General features: G+C 39.1%; 2 protein-coding genes and 2 long non-coding RNA genes across 6 annotated transcripts in view; 2 read left to right on the forward strand and 2 right to left on the reverse strand.

Moving 5' to 3' along the window:
* The window catches only part of samd1b (sterile alpha motif domain containing 1b), a 121,661-nt gene extending 120,312 nt beyond the window's left edge, over window positions 1-1,349 (forward strand). The window contains exons 6-7 of the mRNA XM_080879948.1: window positions 361-475; window positions 601-1,349. Coding sequence (XP_080736074.1) covers window positions 361-475; window positions 601-744 — 259 coding nt within the window. The 3' untranslated portion in view covers window positions 745-1,349. The remainder of the gene's footprint in view (window positions 1-360; window positions 476-600) is intronic.
* Window positions 1,350-4,137: 2,788 nt separating this feature from the next.
* On the forward strand, window positions 4,138-14,601 carry LOC308395197 (transitional endoplasmic reticulum ATPase-like). Of its 3 annotated transcripts, none has more exons than XM_080879945.1 (18): window positions 4,138-5,516; window positions 5,899-6,010; window positions 6,106-6,278; window positions 6,374-6,516; window positions 6,647-6,777; window positions 7,589-7,720; window positions 7,849-7,951; window positions 8,582-8,715; window positions 9,293-9,428; window positions 9,515-9,627; window positions 10,788-10,952; window positions 11,122-11,244; window positions 11,337-11,549; window positions 11,670-11,848; window positions 11,948-12,077; window positions 13,784-13,942; window positions 14,233-14,384; window positions 14,467-14,601. In XM_080879945.1, the coding sequence occupies exons 1-18, from the start codon at window positions 5,494-5,496 to the stop codon at window positions 14,564-14,566; spliced, it is 2,421 nt and encodes an 806-aa protein (XP_080736071.1). In that variant the 5' UTR covers window positions 4,138-5,493; the 3' UTR covers window positions 14,567-14,601. The 3 variants fall into 3 exon arrangements, with proteins under 3 accessions (XP_080736071.1, XP_080736072.1, XP_080736073.1); XM_080879946.1 differs by having other exon boundaries at window positions 4,138-5,100; XM_080879947.1 differs by lacking the exon at window positions 5,899-6,010 and having other exon boundaries at window positions 4,138-5,100.
* Window positions 7,866-8,587, reverse strand: LOC308395203. The gene is made up of 3 exons (XR_013971348.1): window positions 8,303-8,587; window positions 8,115-8,190; window positions 7,866-7,982 (listed from the first exon to the last, which is right to left on the reverse strand). It is a non-coding gene; the product is annotated as an uncharacterized lncRNA (long non-coding RNA).
* On the reverse strand, window positions 14,461-17,676 carry LOC308395202. Its single transcript, XR_013971347.1, has 3 exons — window positions 17,424-17,676; window positions 17,171-17,345; window positions 14,461-14,600 (listed from the first exon to the last, which is right to left on the reverse strand). It is a non-coding gene; the product is annotated as an uncharacterized lncRNA (long non-coding RNA).
* Window positions 17,677-18,193: the final 517 nt, after the last annotated feature.

Below are 18,193 nucleotides of genomic sequence, written 5' to 3' on the forward strand. Positions count from 1 at the left end.
GTGTAGTGCAATATAAGCACTTCCCTGATTACATTATACACTTAAAATAAAGTGAGACATATGATTATACCAACTGTGACACAAAAGTAATCACTGAAACACAGGAAGTCAATGCATAGCATACTAGAGGTGAATGACTTCTGCGAGGTTAGACAAAGTGATCCAGATCTCTGGCCCCAGCTCTCTACCAGTTTTATGAAATGAAAAAGCATTGATAGTTTTTCTGCAGTCATGCTATGCACTATAGAATTTACAAAAGAGAGGAAAAATAAATCTGGCAGCACTATAACTGTTAAAATTGACTGTTTCAACGTCGCGTCCTGCATGTTTTCTGTTTGACCAACTGTGTTATTTTTGCAGGCTCATGAAGTCTGAGGGCGTCAATGGGAGCCCAGTAAACTGGACAGTGTCAGATGTTGTCAGTTATTTCACAGCAGCGGGTTTCCCTGAGCAGGCTGCTGCGTTCAGGACCCAGGTAAGGCTGTGATCTTCCTTAGTTGCCACTAGAGTGCACCATACAGAAGCTCAATGGCTTGCGCTTCACTTTAAACACTTGTAATCAACATGCACCTGCATGCGCTGTTTTGCTCTCTTCATTAGGAAATCGATGGAAAGTCACTTCTCCTCATGCAGCGTAATGATGTTTTGACTGGCCTGTCAATCAGACTTGGCCCCGCCCTCAAGATCTATGAACGTCATGTAAAGGTTCTGCAGAAAACACACTTTGAGGATGACGACTGCTAACAGCATGAATCAAATACAAGCAGACTGTTGTGTTTGTATCTACATATAGCTAACGTAGTATAAAAATGCATGCATGATATACAGTACAATACACTTCACTTTTCATCTCATGTCACACAACACATGCAAACACAAAAACACAGGTACACACACACTGTTGTTTCTTATCCTCCTGCCTCTTGACATCAGAAATGAGACTGGATTTTCTAGACAACAAGGATTTTCTATCAGAGCACAAGTGTCGGAGGGAGAAAGTAGAGCAGAGATTTTCAAACAACCATGCAATTTCTCCTTTAAGACAAACAACAATTAAGCACTTTGCAATTGTACTGATTAAACTGTGCAAAATGTTTTGGTTTAAGCTGTCACTTCATGCTGCTTTTTATGCACATTTTGAAAGCGGTATGTTTTTTTTCTGGGACTTGGGGAAGGGGTCATTTGCATTTTTGGGCTATGATCTGAGAATGTTCTTGTTGGTGTGTACCTTTCCTTCTACAAATAGACAGAACATGTTGAAAAGGACAGCAAAGAATTTAGAGGTTGACCGGATTTGAGACATTCCCAAAGCTGAAGTAGGCCGATGATGGCTGGCATGATGAACCTTTATATTGTTCTCTATGTTTAAAACAAAACCTGTGCAGGGTTATGGAAATTTTGGAAATGGTTGCTGGTCAAAGCAATAAACTGACTAAGATGTTTGAGAGGCTTTTGGATCATGTCAGCTTATCAGCTGGTTGGTTTTGTGTAACTTAATATCTCATATGGAAAAAGTATTTTTTAAATCTGCTTAGGGCTATGCATCACCACCTTATATGCTGGTTTTACAGAGATACACTTTGATATTTGCTTTACATCAGACTTTACTTCTTTAATAGACACCTAAAATCACATGTCACACAGAACTGTTTAACTGTCTTATGTAGGTCCAGTTTTATAGAAATTATGAGTAAGCTGAGAGCTTTTTTCCTAAACAAACTAAATGGATCGATCTACTGGGAGTGATCCGCTCATCAGTGATGATTTACACAAAGAGTGTAATTTTTAAGTGTATTTAAAAGTGTTTAAGTGTATCTTTAGTTATCATGACATCTTGGACCAGAGTTAAGATGTTGTGATTTCTTGAAGACAGTTCATCCTCAAATCCAATTAAAGGGAACTATTTAGTACTTTATTACTAAAAGAGATATTGCAGCTCAGCTGAGGGGGATAATAGTTGCTCTTTTTGTAGTCACATTGAAAAGATTGATGGATGTAGCTCAGTAGAAAGAAACTTGTTCCTAACAGAAACTGCTCACCCAAAAGCAAAGTGATTGGATTTTTTTTTTTTTTTTTTGTTATTTTCACTGAGTCACTGCTGAATTATTCCAAATGAATGAAATTTGGACTCTGGATGCCTCCTCACTGATTTTAGATCAAGAAATCAAGACATGATTGAAGTGCAGGCCTTCAGCTTTAACAAACAAATTGGAATAACAGCTATTTTTGTACATAGTCCTCAGTTTCCAGAGGCTAAAAAGTAATTGGACAACTGACTGACAGGCACCTCTATGGTGATGCTGTTATCTTCGTTATTTCATGACAGAGTAAAAGTATCTTGTAAAAGACAGAAAGTATCTAAAGGAGCCTGCACAGTTCTGAAGAAATATTGCAAAGAAAAACCAGAATGATGGAGACAGAAACATACCATACCATATCATCCGTCAAACATGGTGAAGGCATGTAATGGTACGGACATGTGTGGCTGCCAACACAACTGGACCTCTAGTGTTTATTAATATTGTGATTGCTGATAGAAGTGGCAGAATTAGTTCTAAAGTGTGCGAGGCATTGAGGTTCAGGTTCAGCCAAAAGTTCGAAACTGATCCAAGAACCATTCAATTTGATGGATAGTGGATAGTGAGTCAAAGTGCAGGGCAAAAGCTGCCCAAGAGTTTCTCAAGGTAAAGAAATGTGAGATTCCTCAATGGCTAAGACAGTCACCTGACATGTTTTTAGTTATTAAATATAAAAATGGTGGCAGAAAGACCCACAAAGAGCAACTGAAGGAGCAACAGTAAAGTAAATGCAGCATTTGATGATGTCAGTTTTCATCCAAATATTAAAACACTCTTCGATTTATTTTGCTTTTTCGGGCTAATGATAGCTTCCTTCACTTGCATCAACACCGCTTTGGACCTCATTGAGAATTAAATGCAATCCTTTCAGGGGCTTTTATCAGCTGTATTTATCATGGAATAATAAGGGAACAGACCTCATCTGATCACAATCATACTTTTTAGCCTGCAGTAGGCATTTGGTAATGTCCAATGGTTCTAGACTTCAAGGTTTCCAGCAAAAGTAGTTTAATTAATCCTTATTTTTAAATTTTTCTTATTCAGTTACTTTTGAGCCTCTAAAATCAGGGGCTTTGTATAACAATGTGTGCGAAACAGTTAATACAATACTTTTGTTAAAACCCCTCAAATGGAAGTCTGCACTTGAGTCACATCTTCAATGCTTGATTTAAAATCTTCTGTGGTGGTGTGCAGCTCTCTAACTGTTCCCAATATTCATCCAAATATTTATGGCTTTAGACACCAGAGAAAAAAATATTTCAATTCGATTTCTGTATGAACTTCCTCTTTAATATGACAGCATATGTCAGATCATCAAGTCTTTTGTATGGTATTTTTAGCGTACTAGCTTAATCGTTGAGAATGATTTCGCTCGATGTCTTGAAAACACTTTAGTGCTGTTCAATCAACACCAATGTAAGATAAAAGTAAAACAGGATGTAGCAGCAAAAGGTAGCATGCCTTACACACACACACACACACACACACACATTTTATTGGTCCTAAATATGTCTTTATTTAATGTAGGTTATTTATTTGTGTATTATATGTCAGTTCCAGACACATACTTAAGGTAATATTAACTTTGTTAGTTGCTTCTGTTAGCTAGTTACACTTGGAAGTTACTTTTTAATATTTAGTAAATAGATTTTAATTTTGTCATACATAACTAGGAAAAGCTTGAAGGGACAGGCAGCTGGTTCAATCTTTTGCCTTCCTGGGTCTATGAAAACACCTGACTGTTACTTTTAACAGGGACAGTGCATTTTGATGGACGATGTAAAAAAACATATGATAAAAAATCCCAAATTTGAGCAAGAAACACTAAAAGCGCTTTACTTACATAACAAAGGCTCAAGTCTTATAGACATGCTTACTTCTTTTGTTCCTATAGATATTACTGATAGTCAACATTAAAGAAGAAAATACTGCTTCTGTGGCCTATTTAATGTAGAAAACACCTATGAAGCATCTAAATATCTCTGTGAAACCAGCTGCAGAGTAAAGTTTGGCTAATTGAACTGAAATCAGCCGATAAATCACCTCTGAACTAACACACACACACACACACACATATATATTAAAACCCATTTGGCTGATTGTTAATTACTAAGATTACATTATTTACTGAGAGATGTTGTGGGTAAAGTTGAGTCGATCAATCAAGTGATCTCATGCCACCAGCATTTTTTAATGGCTTTTATTGACTGATAACGACAAAAGGCGACCAAATGTGTCCAGTTGTCACATAATTTATTTCCATCTGTATTGTAACAGCATGCATTCCATGTTTATGATACAAAAAACTGTAATTTTGTTTCTTTGTCTTATTTTTTTTTTTTTTTCAGCATATCCAATGCATTTCAACGTACACTGATGCGTAAATCAGATTCAATGTTTCTTTGTGCATTTAAACCTCCTCTACCTCTCACTGTCTTTCCAATAACTGTGTTTGAAAGATTATTACCATTAGAAAGAAGAAAGTGTTCGATGTGTTGTTAACATCATTTCCTTCTTGTTCGTTAAATCTGTTGGAGGGAACAGCTCGAGTCCTGATTCTCACAGGGGGAATGTACAGTATGTTTAAGCCCTTGTAGCTTGTTTCCTTTCATTTGTTTAAACAATTTAGTAATAAAACATAAAAAATAAAAAGAATCCACAGTGAGTGAATGCTCAGTTGTTTGCAAGCTGTGGTGGTGTTTTTGTGAGTGTCCTTGAGAGGGTGTGTCTATGTATGTGTGTACTAAACATAAATACACCAACGGCCGAGAGCAGCCGGAGCACAACAGCAGTTCACTTCGGTCACGGTGACAAGGAGTCGAAGGACAATGGTTTTAGAAAAGAGAGGACTCGTCCAGGAGATAAAAAGGACGATATGTCAGTTCTTTTGAAAGCAGAACTTATTGTGACCCATAAATATTTCACAGCATTTGAGGCTCGCTCAGCTCTTCTTGCATTTGTTGGTTAGTAGCAGGAGGAGGAGGAAATATCACACTGTATCTGTTCTGGGACACTCTCCAAGGTAAGTGTGCAAGGGAGTGTGTGTGTGAAAGTGTGTGTATGGGTCCACCCATGTTGGGGTTATAATAAGACAGAGAAGTAGATGGACATATTTATACCTCCGCTGATAAACAGGCAGGCAGCACCTCCTGTAAACATGCTGCTTTAAGAAAACAGAGGAAAAGAAAAAGGACTCTGACTGCTGGGAAAATATCAGAGCTTCAGAAAGACTAAAACCTGAACAGCGCTGGTCAGATCAGAGGGAAATCTGAGCTCTTCGGTGCTGATTAGAACTACACAAGATCAACTTTTGAATCTACGAGGGCAAACACCTACAGAAGACAGTGAGGGAGTGAACTCTGAGGGTGAAAAATTGAAGGAAATCTAAAGTGTGACAGGACAAAGAGGAGCAGTCATGCCAGGCTCAGGAGGAGCAGAGTGAGTGAAACAGCTGCGTATGCACACAGTAACTTTGTGTATGCATGCGTGTGTGTGTGTGTGTGTGTGTGTGTGCTTAGTCATGCATGTTTCAATATGCAGTAAAATATTTTAAGGAGTAAAGACATTTTATCCAATATGGATTTTTGTGTCATGAAACTTTGAATAATGAGAAATCACAGTGCAGCTGTTCAAGATCATAAAAATGTTAAAACTCCTGTACAGTTAATTATTGATAATCAAATAATATTTTCATGTTTATGAAATCAAATAGTTGCTATGTGCAGAGCCACACAGATTCTAAATACAGCACAGAGTCACATGAGGAAATTAGAGCTTCACGTACATGTGAGAGTGCCATAATGCGTCTCTTGTTTGGAAGCCCAAAGGGAGAAGATTACTCCACTGCCATCCTGAAGCAGAAGCATAGACCAAACAGGCTCATTGTAGATGAGGCTGTCAGTGAAGACAGCAGCATTGTCAGCCTATCACAGGTGTGTGTAAGGTGTAAATATAGCCACACAGAGTCCTGTTTGTCTTCTTGTTAGACTGTTAGGCTTATGTGTGTGAGTGTGTGTGTTTGCATTAGCGAAAGACAGAGGAGCTCCAGCTTTTCCGAGGAGACACCGTGGTGCTGAGAGGGCGGAAACGACGGCAAACAGTGTGCATCGTCCTGACGGATGACACCTGTGGAGATGAACGAATTCGGATGAACCGTGTGACGCGCAACAACCTGCGTGTCCGGCTTGGTGACGTCATCAGGTGCAGTGGACCTCATGCCTGTGGCTTTGAGTGTAGTGTGGAGCTATGAATTTACCATAATCCACAGGTGTCTGCTGATGTGCATGTCATTACAGTATCCATGCCTGTCCTGATATCAAGTATGGGAAAAAGATCCACGTGCTCCCCATAGATGACACCATTGAAGGCCTATCAGGGAACCTCTTTGATGTTTTCCTCAAACCGTACTTTCTGGAGGCTTACCGGCCTGTGCACAAAGGTACAGCAACACCTCAGCTGCTAGTTATAGCGCAATAAAATCAGCTGAGGTCACATTATAACATAAAACAGAAACTCAAAGAGCACAAGAAGCTGCTGTGAATGTCGTGGCTTCTCCTTTTCATTGTTAGGTGACATCTTCTTGGTGAGGGGAAGCATGCGAGCTGTGGAGTTCAAGGTGGTGGAGACGGACCCCAGCCCTCACTGCATCGTTGCCCCTGACACAGTCATCTACTGTGAGGGAGAGCCAATTAAGAGAGAGGTCTGTGAGAGATTAAAGAGTCTGCTTTGTGTGATGTTAGTGTGTGTTAACATTTAAAGAACTGTAAGAAAACCCTTTTATATCAAAATTCTCCTATCTGGAGAATTACTGCAAGAAGTATTGCACCAGTTTGTTCCAGATTGTAGAGCTTATACTGTAAAGTCCTTTATGAAACTGCAAATTGCATGTATCATATTGGCAATGTGTTGTTGTACAATAAATAAATAACATTAATCAGACTGCATTTTGGCTCATTTAAAATTAAACTAGTAAATATTCTTCTCACAGATTTGTTAATTTTTTGTTAGTTCATTGTATAAACTGTTGCTTCATTTGTTGCATCAAAAATAGACATATACTTTCACTTATTTCCAGCTACGACTCACTTCTCTCACATCTATATTAAATTATATTACAGAGCAACTCCATGAATCTCTCTGTTTGCTTGTATTGACCCCAGTTTTAGGTATTTTGAACTAACAATCTCCAAATACTTTTTAGATTAAACATTAGATGAAGATTGTGACTACATGGGGTTTATTTAGGTTTCTGCAGTTTTTTTTAGTGTGACATTCATTCTTCTTTCATCCCATCCGATTTCTTCCTGTTCCAGTAAAAAGAAGTCTCTTTTGTAGAACCGAACGTCTGACTCAGGACAAATGACTTTCTTGTTTCAGGATACTATCAAATTTATAAAAATGGCTTAAAGGGACCTTTGACGATGCAAAGATATACCCAAAGAAATCTCATCGCCTCATCTTTTAATCAGTACATACAGTAATAAACTGTCTGGCTTTCTGGTGCATGACAGGATGAAGAGGAGAGTCTCAATGACATTGGCTACGATGACATTGGAGGTTGTCGGAAGCAGCTGGCCCAGATCAAAGAAATGGTGGAGCTTCCTCTTAGACACCCAGGACTGTTTAAGGCTATCGGAGTTAAGGTATCATGCACACACACACATGCAGTTCAAAAACAAATTATCATCCCAGCCACCAATAATAGTGATTGTTTCCATTTTAACATGGCATCTTTTTGCATTACTTGGTATGTTCTTCCCTTCTCTCTCAGCCCCCCAGAGGTATCCTGCTGTACGGCCCTGCAGGAACAGGAAAGACCCTGGTGGCCCGAGCTGTAGCAAATGAAACTGGTGCCTTCTTTTTCCTCATCAATGGTGAGACTTTTGTCTACTGAGGCCTGAAAATCTAAAGCACAGAAGGAAATAAATGACTCTCTGCAAAGCAGAATATTATGCAAATAAATGCAGCAAACAAACAAAAAATACTAGTAATAAATTAATTAAAACTTTGAGTTAATATGGTTTTGCAATTCTTTACTTTTGTAAAAACTGTGCTCCAGTTCGTTTTCTGTTGAGTGTCTTGTGTCAGTTAACCAAGAGATGGATTGAACCCTCTTTGAAAGGTAAAACAGAAATGCACAGTAAATAGAAAAAGGAAAAACAACAAACGTTTTAAAAAAATAAACAGAGAGAAAAATTAAGAGGGGAATTTATTTATTTATTTACCTTTATTCAACCTGGAAGTTCCACTGAGATCACATCTCTTGCCAAGGTAGCGGTCATATATTGAAAATCCATTAAATACAACATAAAGTGCAAGATCTGCAACAAACTAACAACACACCAATAACTGCAACAAAGAATACTAGTGACCTTTCAAGAAAAACTTTTAAAATGTAGTCAGCTGAATAACAAGAACCTGATGGAGGTTATAGTGGTAAATAGTGGTTCTCTTATTCTTAGTCCTGTGCAGGAGATGTTTGTAAAGTATCATTCTGTGACCAGGTCCCGAGATCATGAGTAAGCTGGCCGGAGAGTCAGAAAGCAACCTAAGAAAAGCATTTGAGGAGGCAGAGAATAACGCCCCTGCCATCATCTTCATCGATGAGCTGGATGCCATTGCTCCCAAGAGAGAGAAGGTAAACATGAGGGGACAATTCAAGAAACCTGTTTCTGCTTGGTCAGATCAGTGTCTGCAGAAAACTGGCTTTCAGCAAGTCTTTACTATCATTCCATCACAAATCAGCATGGACCTGTATGTGTGTTTATATATATGTGTGTGTGTGTGTGTGTGTGTGTGTGTGTGTGTGTGTGTGTGTGTGTGTGTGTGTGTGTGTGTATAAATGGTCTGTTGACCAACTTTCAGGCATTTTTTTGCACATTGAAATCTAAAGCACTGTTTGGATTTCTGAATACTGGCTAGTTAAAATATGAAAAAAGTCTAGTCTCATGTTTCAGCACAAACTAATAAAAACTCTTCACATTGCAAAGAAAAATTAGTTAGTTTCAATGGGCGTGGAAAGGGCCTGAAGGTGGGTCAGTGGACCTTTTTTGGACCATTACAATTTTAGGCAAATCCGAGTTGGTCAAGCAGAAAATGTTCTAAAAATGTGCTGATTTAAGACGGGAGTGACCTAACCCCCCGTTGTTCTCCTGTGTCCATGTAAATAACAGTTAAATGTTTTTGACCACGTGTGAGTCTATGTGTATGTACAGACTCATGGCGAGGTGGAGAGGCGTATAGTGTCCCAGCTCCTGACCCTGATGGATGGCTTGAAGCAAAGAGCTCATGTGATTGTCATGGCTGCAACAAACCGACCGAACAGTGTGGACCCGGCTCTGAGACGCTTTGGTTAGGAGAACCACACGCACGCACGCACGCACGCACGCACGCACGCACACACACACACATTTACAAATATTGCAATTTCTTTCCAGGCAGGTTTGACCGTGAGATTGATATTGGAATCCCAGATTCGACTGGTAGATTGGAGATCCTGCAGATCCACACCAAAAACATGAAACTGGCTCAAGATGTCGATCTGGAGAGGGTGAGCCAGTGGAAAATGAATGAATGCTTTAATATAAAATTAAAACTGAAATGGTGAGTTAAATAATAATAAATAAATCTGCTATTTTTTCATCAATCACCTTAAAGGCTCAAGCAAAAAAAGCCAACAACTTTTTAAATTGTGGAGTTTGTGAACATTATACCAAAGCTAGTGGCTTCATAGTGTAGTAGTTTACACACAGTTACCAATCAGATGAAATATCCCTGAAGGGTGTAAAAATCTGCTAAATTACATATGTGGAGCTCTCTGCCGTGATGAAGCCTCCTGACTAAGGGAACAGCTGAAAGTAGCTGATCTGATAACAAAATTTATATCTTATAGCACTGTACTGGTAACAAGTCTAAAAATTACCACTAGAATGTTAAGGTGAGCATTTTTTGCAAGTAGAGCAACAAGAAGCACATCCTGTACCAAGGCCAGTGTCCTATTTTGCAATTATAAATAAACTAATCAGGATGAAAACATGCATTTCTCTACCAAGGATCCACCTTGGCCCTCCTGCCCTGGCAGATGATTAAGGATCCTTAGGTGTTGTAGGTCTTTTTGATATTCTTGTAATACAGCTTGAACTTATGGCAAGAGAGTATCATTTAATTAGAGTATTCCCCATAAATGTGAAGACTCTGATGATTCCTTATAACAGTTTTTACTGAAATAAAACTGAAATTTTAAATGGAATTTGTAATTAAATATGAAATCAAACATTTTGACAATGCCTCCTTTTGTTGCTGTAAGTGTTGCAATTTTTATTAGACCGTATGCATTATAATATCAATTGTAAACATAACCTTCTCTGAGAAGGGGCGATATAGGAATCTATGCAACAAACTAATGATATTTATTCAAATTATTTCTTTTAAATTATCATTATTATTATTATTTTTTTTATCAATATAGGGTCAGTTAAATTTAATATAGTTGAACGTTAGGGTGATATAAGCAAACTCACCAAATACTTAAACTTCTGAACCTTAAATTTTGTTTTCCTTTTAACTGATTTAATACTTTTATGTGCTATTTTCTTCTTCTATAAATCCCTTTTTGATTCTTGTCAGTAAAAAAATTATATGAATAAATATTATTTGCTTGATTGATACTTAGTATGTTAATATTAATGTGATTTATTTAAAATACTCCAGATTGCCACAGAGACCCATGGCCATGTGGGTGCTGACCTGGCTGCTTTGTGCTCAGAAGCTGCTCTGCAAGCCATCCGGAAGAAAATGACCCTCATAGATCTGGAGGATGAGACCATCGACGCTGACCTGCTCAACTCAATGGCTGTCACTATGGATGACTTCCAGGTACAAAAGACATGAATGCACATGAATTTAGCTCTTTGTGTTGGTAGAACTATAAGAATTGAGTGAAAGAACAACATATAACATGAATGTGAGATGCATATCAATATTTCTTGAGGAATTAATAAATGAATAGATATGCATCTCTTTACCAAACATCGCCTCACTTTAGTGGGCTTTAAGTCAGAGCAACCCATCAGCTCTGAGAGAGACGGTTGCAGAGGTGCCTCAGGTCAACTGGGAGGACATCGGCGGACTGGACGAGGTCAAGCGAGAACTCCAAGAGCTTGTTCAGGTGGAAGAAACACTCATGCATTAATTTTGCCACAATACTACAAACACAAGCTCAATCCATAATCTGTGAATCTTCATCTTGCTTCACCATAGTACCCTGTTGAGTATCCTGACAAATTCCTGAAGTTTGGAATGACCCCATCTCGTGGAGTTTTGTTTTACGGCCCTCCAGGCTGCGGGAAAACCCTACTGGCTAAGGCCATCGCCAATGAATGCCAAGCTAACTTTGTCTCAATCAAAGGACCTGAGATGCTCACCATGTGGTTTGGAGAATCAGAGGCAAATGTTAGGGATGTGTTTGATAAGGTAAGAGTGGAGAGAGGAAAGTGTGAGCTCAATACAGACTAAAGTACTCTATCAAATCTGTAGTTCTGGCTTTACACTTTAACCTTTCTTGACCTCTTGACCTTTTCCTTCTGCCTCCAGGCCAGACAGGCAGCCCCCTGCATCTTGTTTTTTGATGAGCTGGACTCCATCGCCAAATCTAGAGGAGGCGGTGCAGGTGATGCAGGTGGTGCAGCTGACAGAGTCATCAACCAGATACTCACAGAGATGGACGGCATGTCGGACAAAAAGAACGTCTTCATCATCGGTGCCACAAACAGGTGCACACATTTTTGCGTGTCTGTATCGTACAGATGTTAATAAATGAAACTCTTTACGGACTTTTCTTCTCACTTTCATCCTTCCTCTCATCATCCCAGGCCAGACATCATAGACCCAGCCATTCTGCGGCCAGGTCGTCTGGATCAGCTCATCTACATCCCGTTGCCTGATAAGCCATCTCGCACAGCAATTCTTAAAGCCAATCTACGCAAATCTCCTGTTGCAAGAGTTGGTGATACACACATACAAAAACCAATTGCTCTATACAGTTAGATTCATAAGTTTTGTAAAATTACACATTTTTTTTAATTTTACCCATGTACACCACCACAGTGGATATTAAACTCAATCGAGGTGTGATTGAAGCGCAGACTTTCAGCTTTAATTTAGGGTGTTTAACCAACAGATTGCATTAACAGTTTCAAAACTGCAGTGGTTTTTATGCATAGACCCCCATTTTCAGAGGCTCAAAAGTAATCAGACAAACTAAAATAATTTTAAATATAGGAACTGCTATTAATACTTGGATGAAAATGCGTTGCTTTCAATGACTGCCTTAAGTCTAAAGTCCACGGACCTCGCCTAATGATGTGTTTTTTCCCCTGATACGCTTTGCCAGGCCTTTACTGCAGGCTAAAAAGTAATTGGACAATTAATTCAGAAGCAGTTATGTGGCCAGATGAGTCCTGCTCCCTGAGTATTCCATGACAAATTAACCAGATAAAAGACCTGTAGGTGATTCCAAGTGGTGACGCTGCAATTTGTTCACTAGAGCCATCAATATGAGATACATAATGAGACATTGAGGCAAGTGAGGGCAGCTATAATCAGACTGAAAAACAAAATAAACCAAAGATTAGGAGCAGCTAAACCAACCATCTGAAGCATTTTTCAAAAAATTGAATGTGCTGGTCAACAACAAATTCCCTGAAAAACCAGAGAAGACAAATAAAGTGGATGATCAGAATGATTTCCTTGTTTGAGAGGAAAAACATCTTGATGCATTCTCAATCATCCAGGAAAGTAAATTTTTGTGTGAGTCTCCCACAAAACGCTACGTCCAGACGAACAGAATCAACTTTTGGAGAGAGGAAAAACAATTTCACAACATCTAGCCAAATCAAGAATACTTTAGAAGAGGTAAGCATATTATTGCAAGTCTGCAATCAAGAGATGCCTTCATGAATGGAAATCAAGTGAGTTTACAACCAGGTACAAACCACGTATTACAATCCAGAATAAGGTCGGATTAGATTTTGCCACAAGACATATAAAATCCACTTCTGGAAAAAAATATCTTGTGACAGGTAAAGCCAAGCTTGAGTTGTACCAAAATGATGTGTAGAGAAGGAAAGAAACAGCTCCTAATCCAAAGCGTAACACGTCATCTGTAAAACATGGTGGAGACACCATCATGGCATCGGCATGTACGGCTGCCAGCACAACTGCGACTGTAGTGTTTATAGATGATGTGACTGCTGATCAAACCAGGATGAAATCTCAAGTGTCTCCTCAGATTCAACTAAATGCTGTGAACCTGAAAACACGCTTTTCAGTTACTGAAGACAAAACTAAAGGCACAAAAATAGCAACTGAATGTGGCTTCAGTAAAGGCCTGTCACAGCCTCTCTAGAGAGGAAACACAGCATTTGATTCCCATTGGTGCAAGCGTTTGGAATTTTTCCTCATTATTCTGAAAAATCCCTGTATTTACAATTATGTTAGTTTGTCAAATGAATTTGAGCCTCTGAAAATGAGCAGACTGTGGATAAAAATGACTGAAATTCCTAAACAGCTTCAACTTTTGTTGAATCCCTTGACTTCAATCACATCTTCACTGTTTGATTTAAAACCCACTGTGGGAGTGTACAGAAACAGAAGTTATTTTTTACAGTGTCTTAGTTTCTGTCGTTTACTCTTCCTCTTGTCTTCAGGATGTGGATCTTGAATACCTTTCTGGCATCACAGATGGATTTTCTGGAGCTGATCTGACAGAGATCTGTCAGCGGGCCTGTAAGCTGGCCATCCGTGAGGCAATAGAGGCCGAGATCAAGGCTGAGCGTCAGAGGCAGAACAGACCAGGCGTCCCTATGGTCAGCTGCTCAAGCTTGTTTACACCAAAATATAATGTATTATAGAAGAAAATGCTAATTGGGCTTCTCTGGCTTTCTTTTATTATCTCTACAAATCACATCTCAAAGTTGTACCAGGCTGTGTGTGCATGGTACAGACAGAGACTGTGGGAGATAAAACGTTCCCTAAAGGGCGGCTGTGTGTTTTGTAACTTTCAGCCTTTGGACTGGGAACACACACACACACGCACACACACAGTGTATTATTTTTGCATGAAATCCTTATCTGTTTTCTTTTTTTCTGACTGCAGGATGAGGACTTTGATCCAGTCCCAGAGATCAGGAAGGACCACTTTGAAGAGGCGATGCGATTTGCCCGTCGCTCTGTTAGTGACAATGACATACGCAAATATGAGATGTTTGCTCAAACTCTGCAACAGAGCCGAGGTTTTGGAAACTTCAGGTGCACATGCTTATCAAACGTGTAGTTGTGGACAAGCCAGTCTTGTTTTAGTTGTACTTGAAACTCTTTTCTCCCCACCCAGGTTTCCTTCTGCTACTGGTTCCCAGTCTGGAAGTCAAGGTTCTGGATCTGGGAGGCCGAGTCTGTACAGAGATGAAGGCGACGATGATCTCTACCAGTGACAAAAACTGCAGTCAGCTACTGTGTACTGCTTCTCTGGAGGAATGAGACAGATGATTAAAGGAAGTAAAAAATTTTAAACAAAAAAAAAAGAAAAGAAAAAAAGAAAGAAAAACTTTTTCTAAATTTTAATAAAATCATAAAACAAGAGGGTGAATAATAAATCATTTTCTATATGACTTTATCAGTCTCTCACATCACTGGGAATTTTGGCCCACTCCTCTTTACAACATTGTTTCAGCTGTGCACAGAGGGCCTTACTTTTGAATACTTTGATACACAGCAAACTTGATGGGTGACTAAATTAGGTGTCCAGGTCCTGTGTCTATAAAACAAACCCAAATCATGACCCCTCCACCACTGTGTCTGTCAGTTGATATGATGTATTTGTATTTGATTTACTGTGTTTGTGCAGTATGGCTAAATATCTCCTGTAAAATCTGTCTAAGGATATTGTTCTAGAAGTCTTATTGATTGTTTGGATGCAACTCATAAACATTAACATTTAACATAATAGCTGAGGTCACTGTAGAGTCAGAGATGTAGCTCTTAGGATTTTATAGTTTGTCTGAGCATTGCACGGTCTGACCTTGGGGTGAATTTTTTTGGGTGACTGGTGTCACCTGAATGCTCCAGATCAGCAGAATAATATTTGTTTTACTGTCCCCACGCAGTCAATTTATAAAACAAGTCTAAAATCTTGTTACCCTAACAACATGCTTTGGTTGTCACTGTGATCAGTTTGCACTTTTCTGTTTAACAGTTAAGAAATGAATAAAAACTTCTTCTTCTTGAAAATTTGTATTTTATGAGTAGCGTTAGCAGCAGTGAGTCTCTATATAACAAAGCTTGACTCAGCCAGCAGAAGGTCTTGGATCAAGCTACAAGCTAAATACAGGCTTATTTTAAATTCCTTTCACGCTCACTGGGAACGTGATTTGTACTGTGTACCAAATACTATCATACAAGAGCTTTTTCGCACAAGTGATTTTGCCATGTTACAATTTAAATGACTTGCATTTTTCTTTAAATAATAAAATGAATAAGTTGAAATGTGGGTTTTGTAAAATAAGGAGGGGATGTTTTTCTCATTATCATTTAATATTTTAATATGGCATTATTAGTTCATTAGAAGTATATAACCAGCTTTGCATTAAGCATAAATTGAAGTTTTTGACCTTACATTATTCTTTGCATTACAGTGATGGTGATAACTTTAGTTTGATCTTTCCTTGCAGGTACCAGAATAATAACATGATTTTCCATTGCAGATGTAACCCTGATCATTCCATACACCTTGCAGTTTGTTGCTTATTTTAGAGTTGTGCTCAAGTTAATTAAAGGTTAAAAGCTACAGCCAGCGCGAGTCTGACTGATCTATGGAGGGCAAAGGCTTTGAGCTTGGAAGGCCGCACGCGCTTACACAGCACTTATAAGATGTTATTCTTGGTGATTTTGTGCTTAGTCATGTTTTAATATGTTTTAAGTAGAAGTAGCTGATCCAGCAATATTCATTTAATATTATATACTTGATTTAGAGCAATACACACTGATGGTCTTAACAAATGAAAGAGTCCTTGTAGCTGCCATGTTGTGTCTTAGCAGGGTACAGACGGTTCCAGGAGACGGGGGCAGTCAGCGTCTGCCCTCGGGAAGGAGACAATGTTATTCTTTGTGTTAAATAAAATTGTCAACATTGATTGTATTACACCTGTCACTACGCAGGAGGGGGCGTTCTAATACCCTGATTTCATAAAACTATGGTGATGTGTTTTTTGAGATGAGATCTGAGACTGTCTGCATACAGTGTCCATCTCCCACGTGTAGGGATGGGTATTGATAAGATTTTAACGATTCCGATTCCATTTTCGATTCTGTTTAACGATTCGATTCTTTATCGATTCTTTTTTTTTTTTTAAAAAGGAGAACACTAAGGTCGATTAGCTCAGAGCTTTGTTTTATATCTTCTCTTTGAACAAGATAGAAATTTAGGAGTAACATGGCCTTACAAACCCAACAGTGAGATCTTGAGAGATCCAGCCTACGGCTCTTCAATGGGGTGTCACAGGGTCCCCAGGAAAAAAAAATTGTAAATGTAAAATAATAAAATAAATATTCTTGTGAGACATATCACATATTGACGGGGTCGGGTTATGTTAAAAAGTATAAATTGTTATACTTTGTTCATTGGTTCAAAGGTACCCCACACTTCTTTTTTTGTTTGCTTGTTTGTTCTGGTGTATTTTTCATTTGAACTGTTACTCTGCCAGAGTAATCATATTTACAAGATGGCATTGAACGCCCCATTGGTGTATCAGGAAAACTATTCTGTACGTATGTTCCTTGAAGGGGATTGAAGTCGTTCTTTTTTCCACCGCAGCGAAGGGCTAGGAGTAGGAGAGGAGCTGCTGTATGTTTTTGTTATCAAATCGATCTGATTGTGAAATAAAGCATATGCAGTGAGAAAGCAACTCCAGGAGTCATCCCTGCCTTAAAGCTGCAACATTCTTCTGTAGCAATAACAAAGTATAACATAAATTGTTCTGTGGCAATTACACAAGAATATCCAGTAATGTCCCTGCCTACAATTAAACACATTCACTTACCAAAAATCGGGGGCATCTGCTGTGGCAAATGGGTGCAAGCCTTTGACCACAAACTTAGACACTGCTCGGTGACATTAGTCTATCCTGGCCTGAAAGGAGACGCTACCGGTAGACTGCAGCGAGAACTGCCAGCGAGCGCCAGCCAGACTCTGTCTGTCTCTCTCATCATGGTCACCTACATGTACAGTAATGGCAGGTCTTGTAATAAGGCAGATTGCGCTAACATAATATGCACTGTTAGTTGATTATTTACCTGCCGCATTAACGGGAGAGGACGTGCAAACGTTAGCGCTGCTGCTGGGTTGAGAGTCACGAGTCCGGAGCGGAATTAAAAACGCGTGTCGTCGCGTGTTTTGTGAGCAAATGCTTTTGCATATTCGTAGTGTTTCCTCCCTTAAATGAAATATCTACTTTGCAAGTTGCCCTGTTGTCATCGGTTCTCATAAAGTATAATCAAACTTTTGAGCGTTTGAGCCGCTTAGGCGCCATGTTTCCTGCCAGGTAAATGACGCTCCGCAACGTGGTTACGTCATTCGGGGCGACTGGAATCGATAAGGGAATCGTTTGCAAAAATGGCAAACGATTCCAAGGAATTGAAACAGTGGGAACCGGTTCTCAACAAGAACCGGTTTTCGATACCCATCCCTACACGTGTGTGATCATTAAATCATCGTTTGACTCAACCCGACCGGACCAGTGTTGTTATTGTGGGTTTTTCCTCTGGTGTCCATCCCCAATATTTTGAACCTTAACAGTTTACATAAATTTTACTTGCCCGAAGGAATTTTCTTGTGCTCTTAAGTAAAAACAAAACATGTGTGCAAACACACAAGCACTGTTGCTTCACATCAACACTGGTTCATTTGTACAGTTGTTGTTAATTTATTTATCAAATGATCAGAAAGCCCGGGAAAATGATCTGCAAAAACAAATCTTTACTGCATACAGAGTGACTGTAGTACATAGTCACTTCCAGAGCCCCATTCTTAGCCAGGAAAAGCCCCAATTTAGATACATTTTCAG

Source organism: Rhamphochromis sp. 'chilingali' (genome assembly GCF_963969265.1).
Source record: "Rhamphochromis sp. 'chilingali' genome assembly, chromosome: 4".
NCBI classification, from domain to species: Eukaryota; Metazoa; Chordata; class Actinopteri; order Cichliformes; family Cichlidae; genus Rhamphochromis; species Rhamphochromis sp. 'chilingali'.

Coding starts and splice junctions, on each gene's coding strand:
- LOC308395197 (XM_080879945.1), top strand. CDS start 5,494: ATGCCAGGCTCAGGAGGAGCAGA. Junction 5,517..5,898: donor CCAGGCTCAGGAGGAGCAGA/GTGAGTGAAACA, acceptor CTTGTTTGGAAG/CCCAAAGGGAGAAGATTACT. Junction 11,849..11,947: donor ATCATCGGTGCCACAAACAG/GTGCACACATTT, acceptor TCATCATCCCAG/GCCAGACATCATAGACCCAG.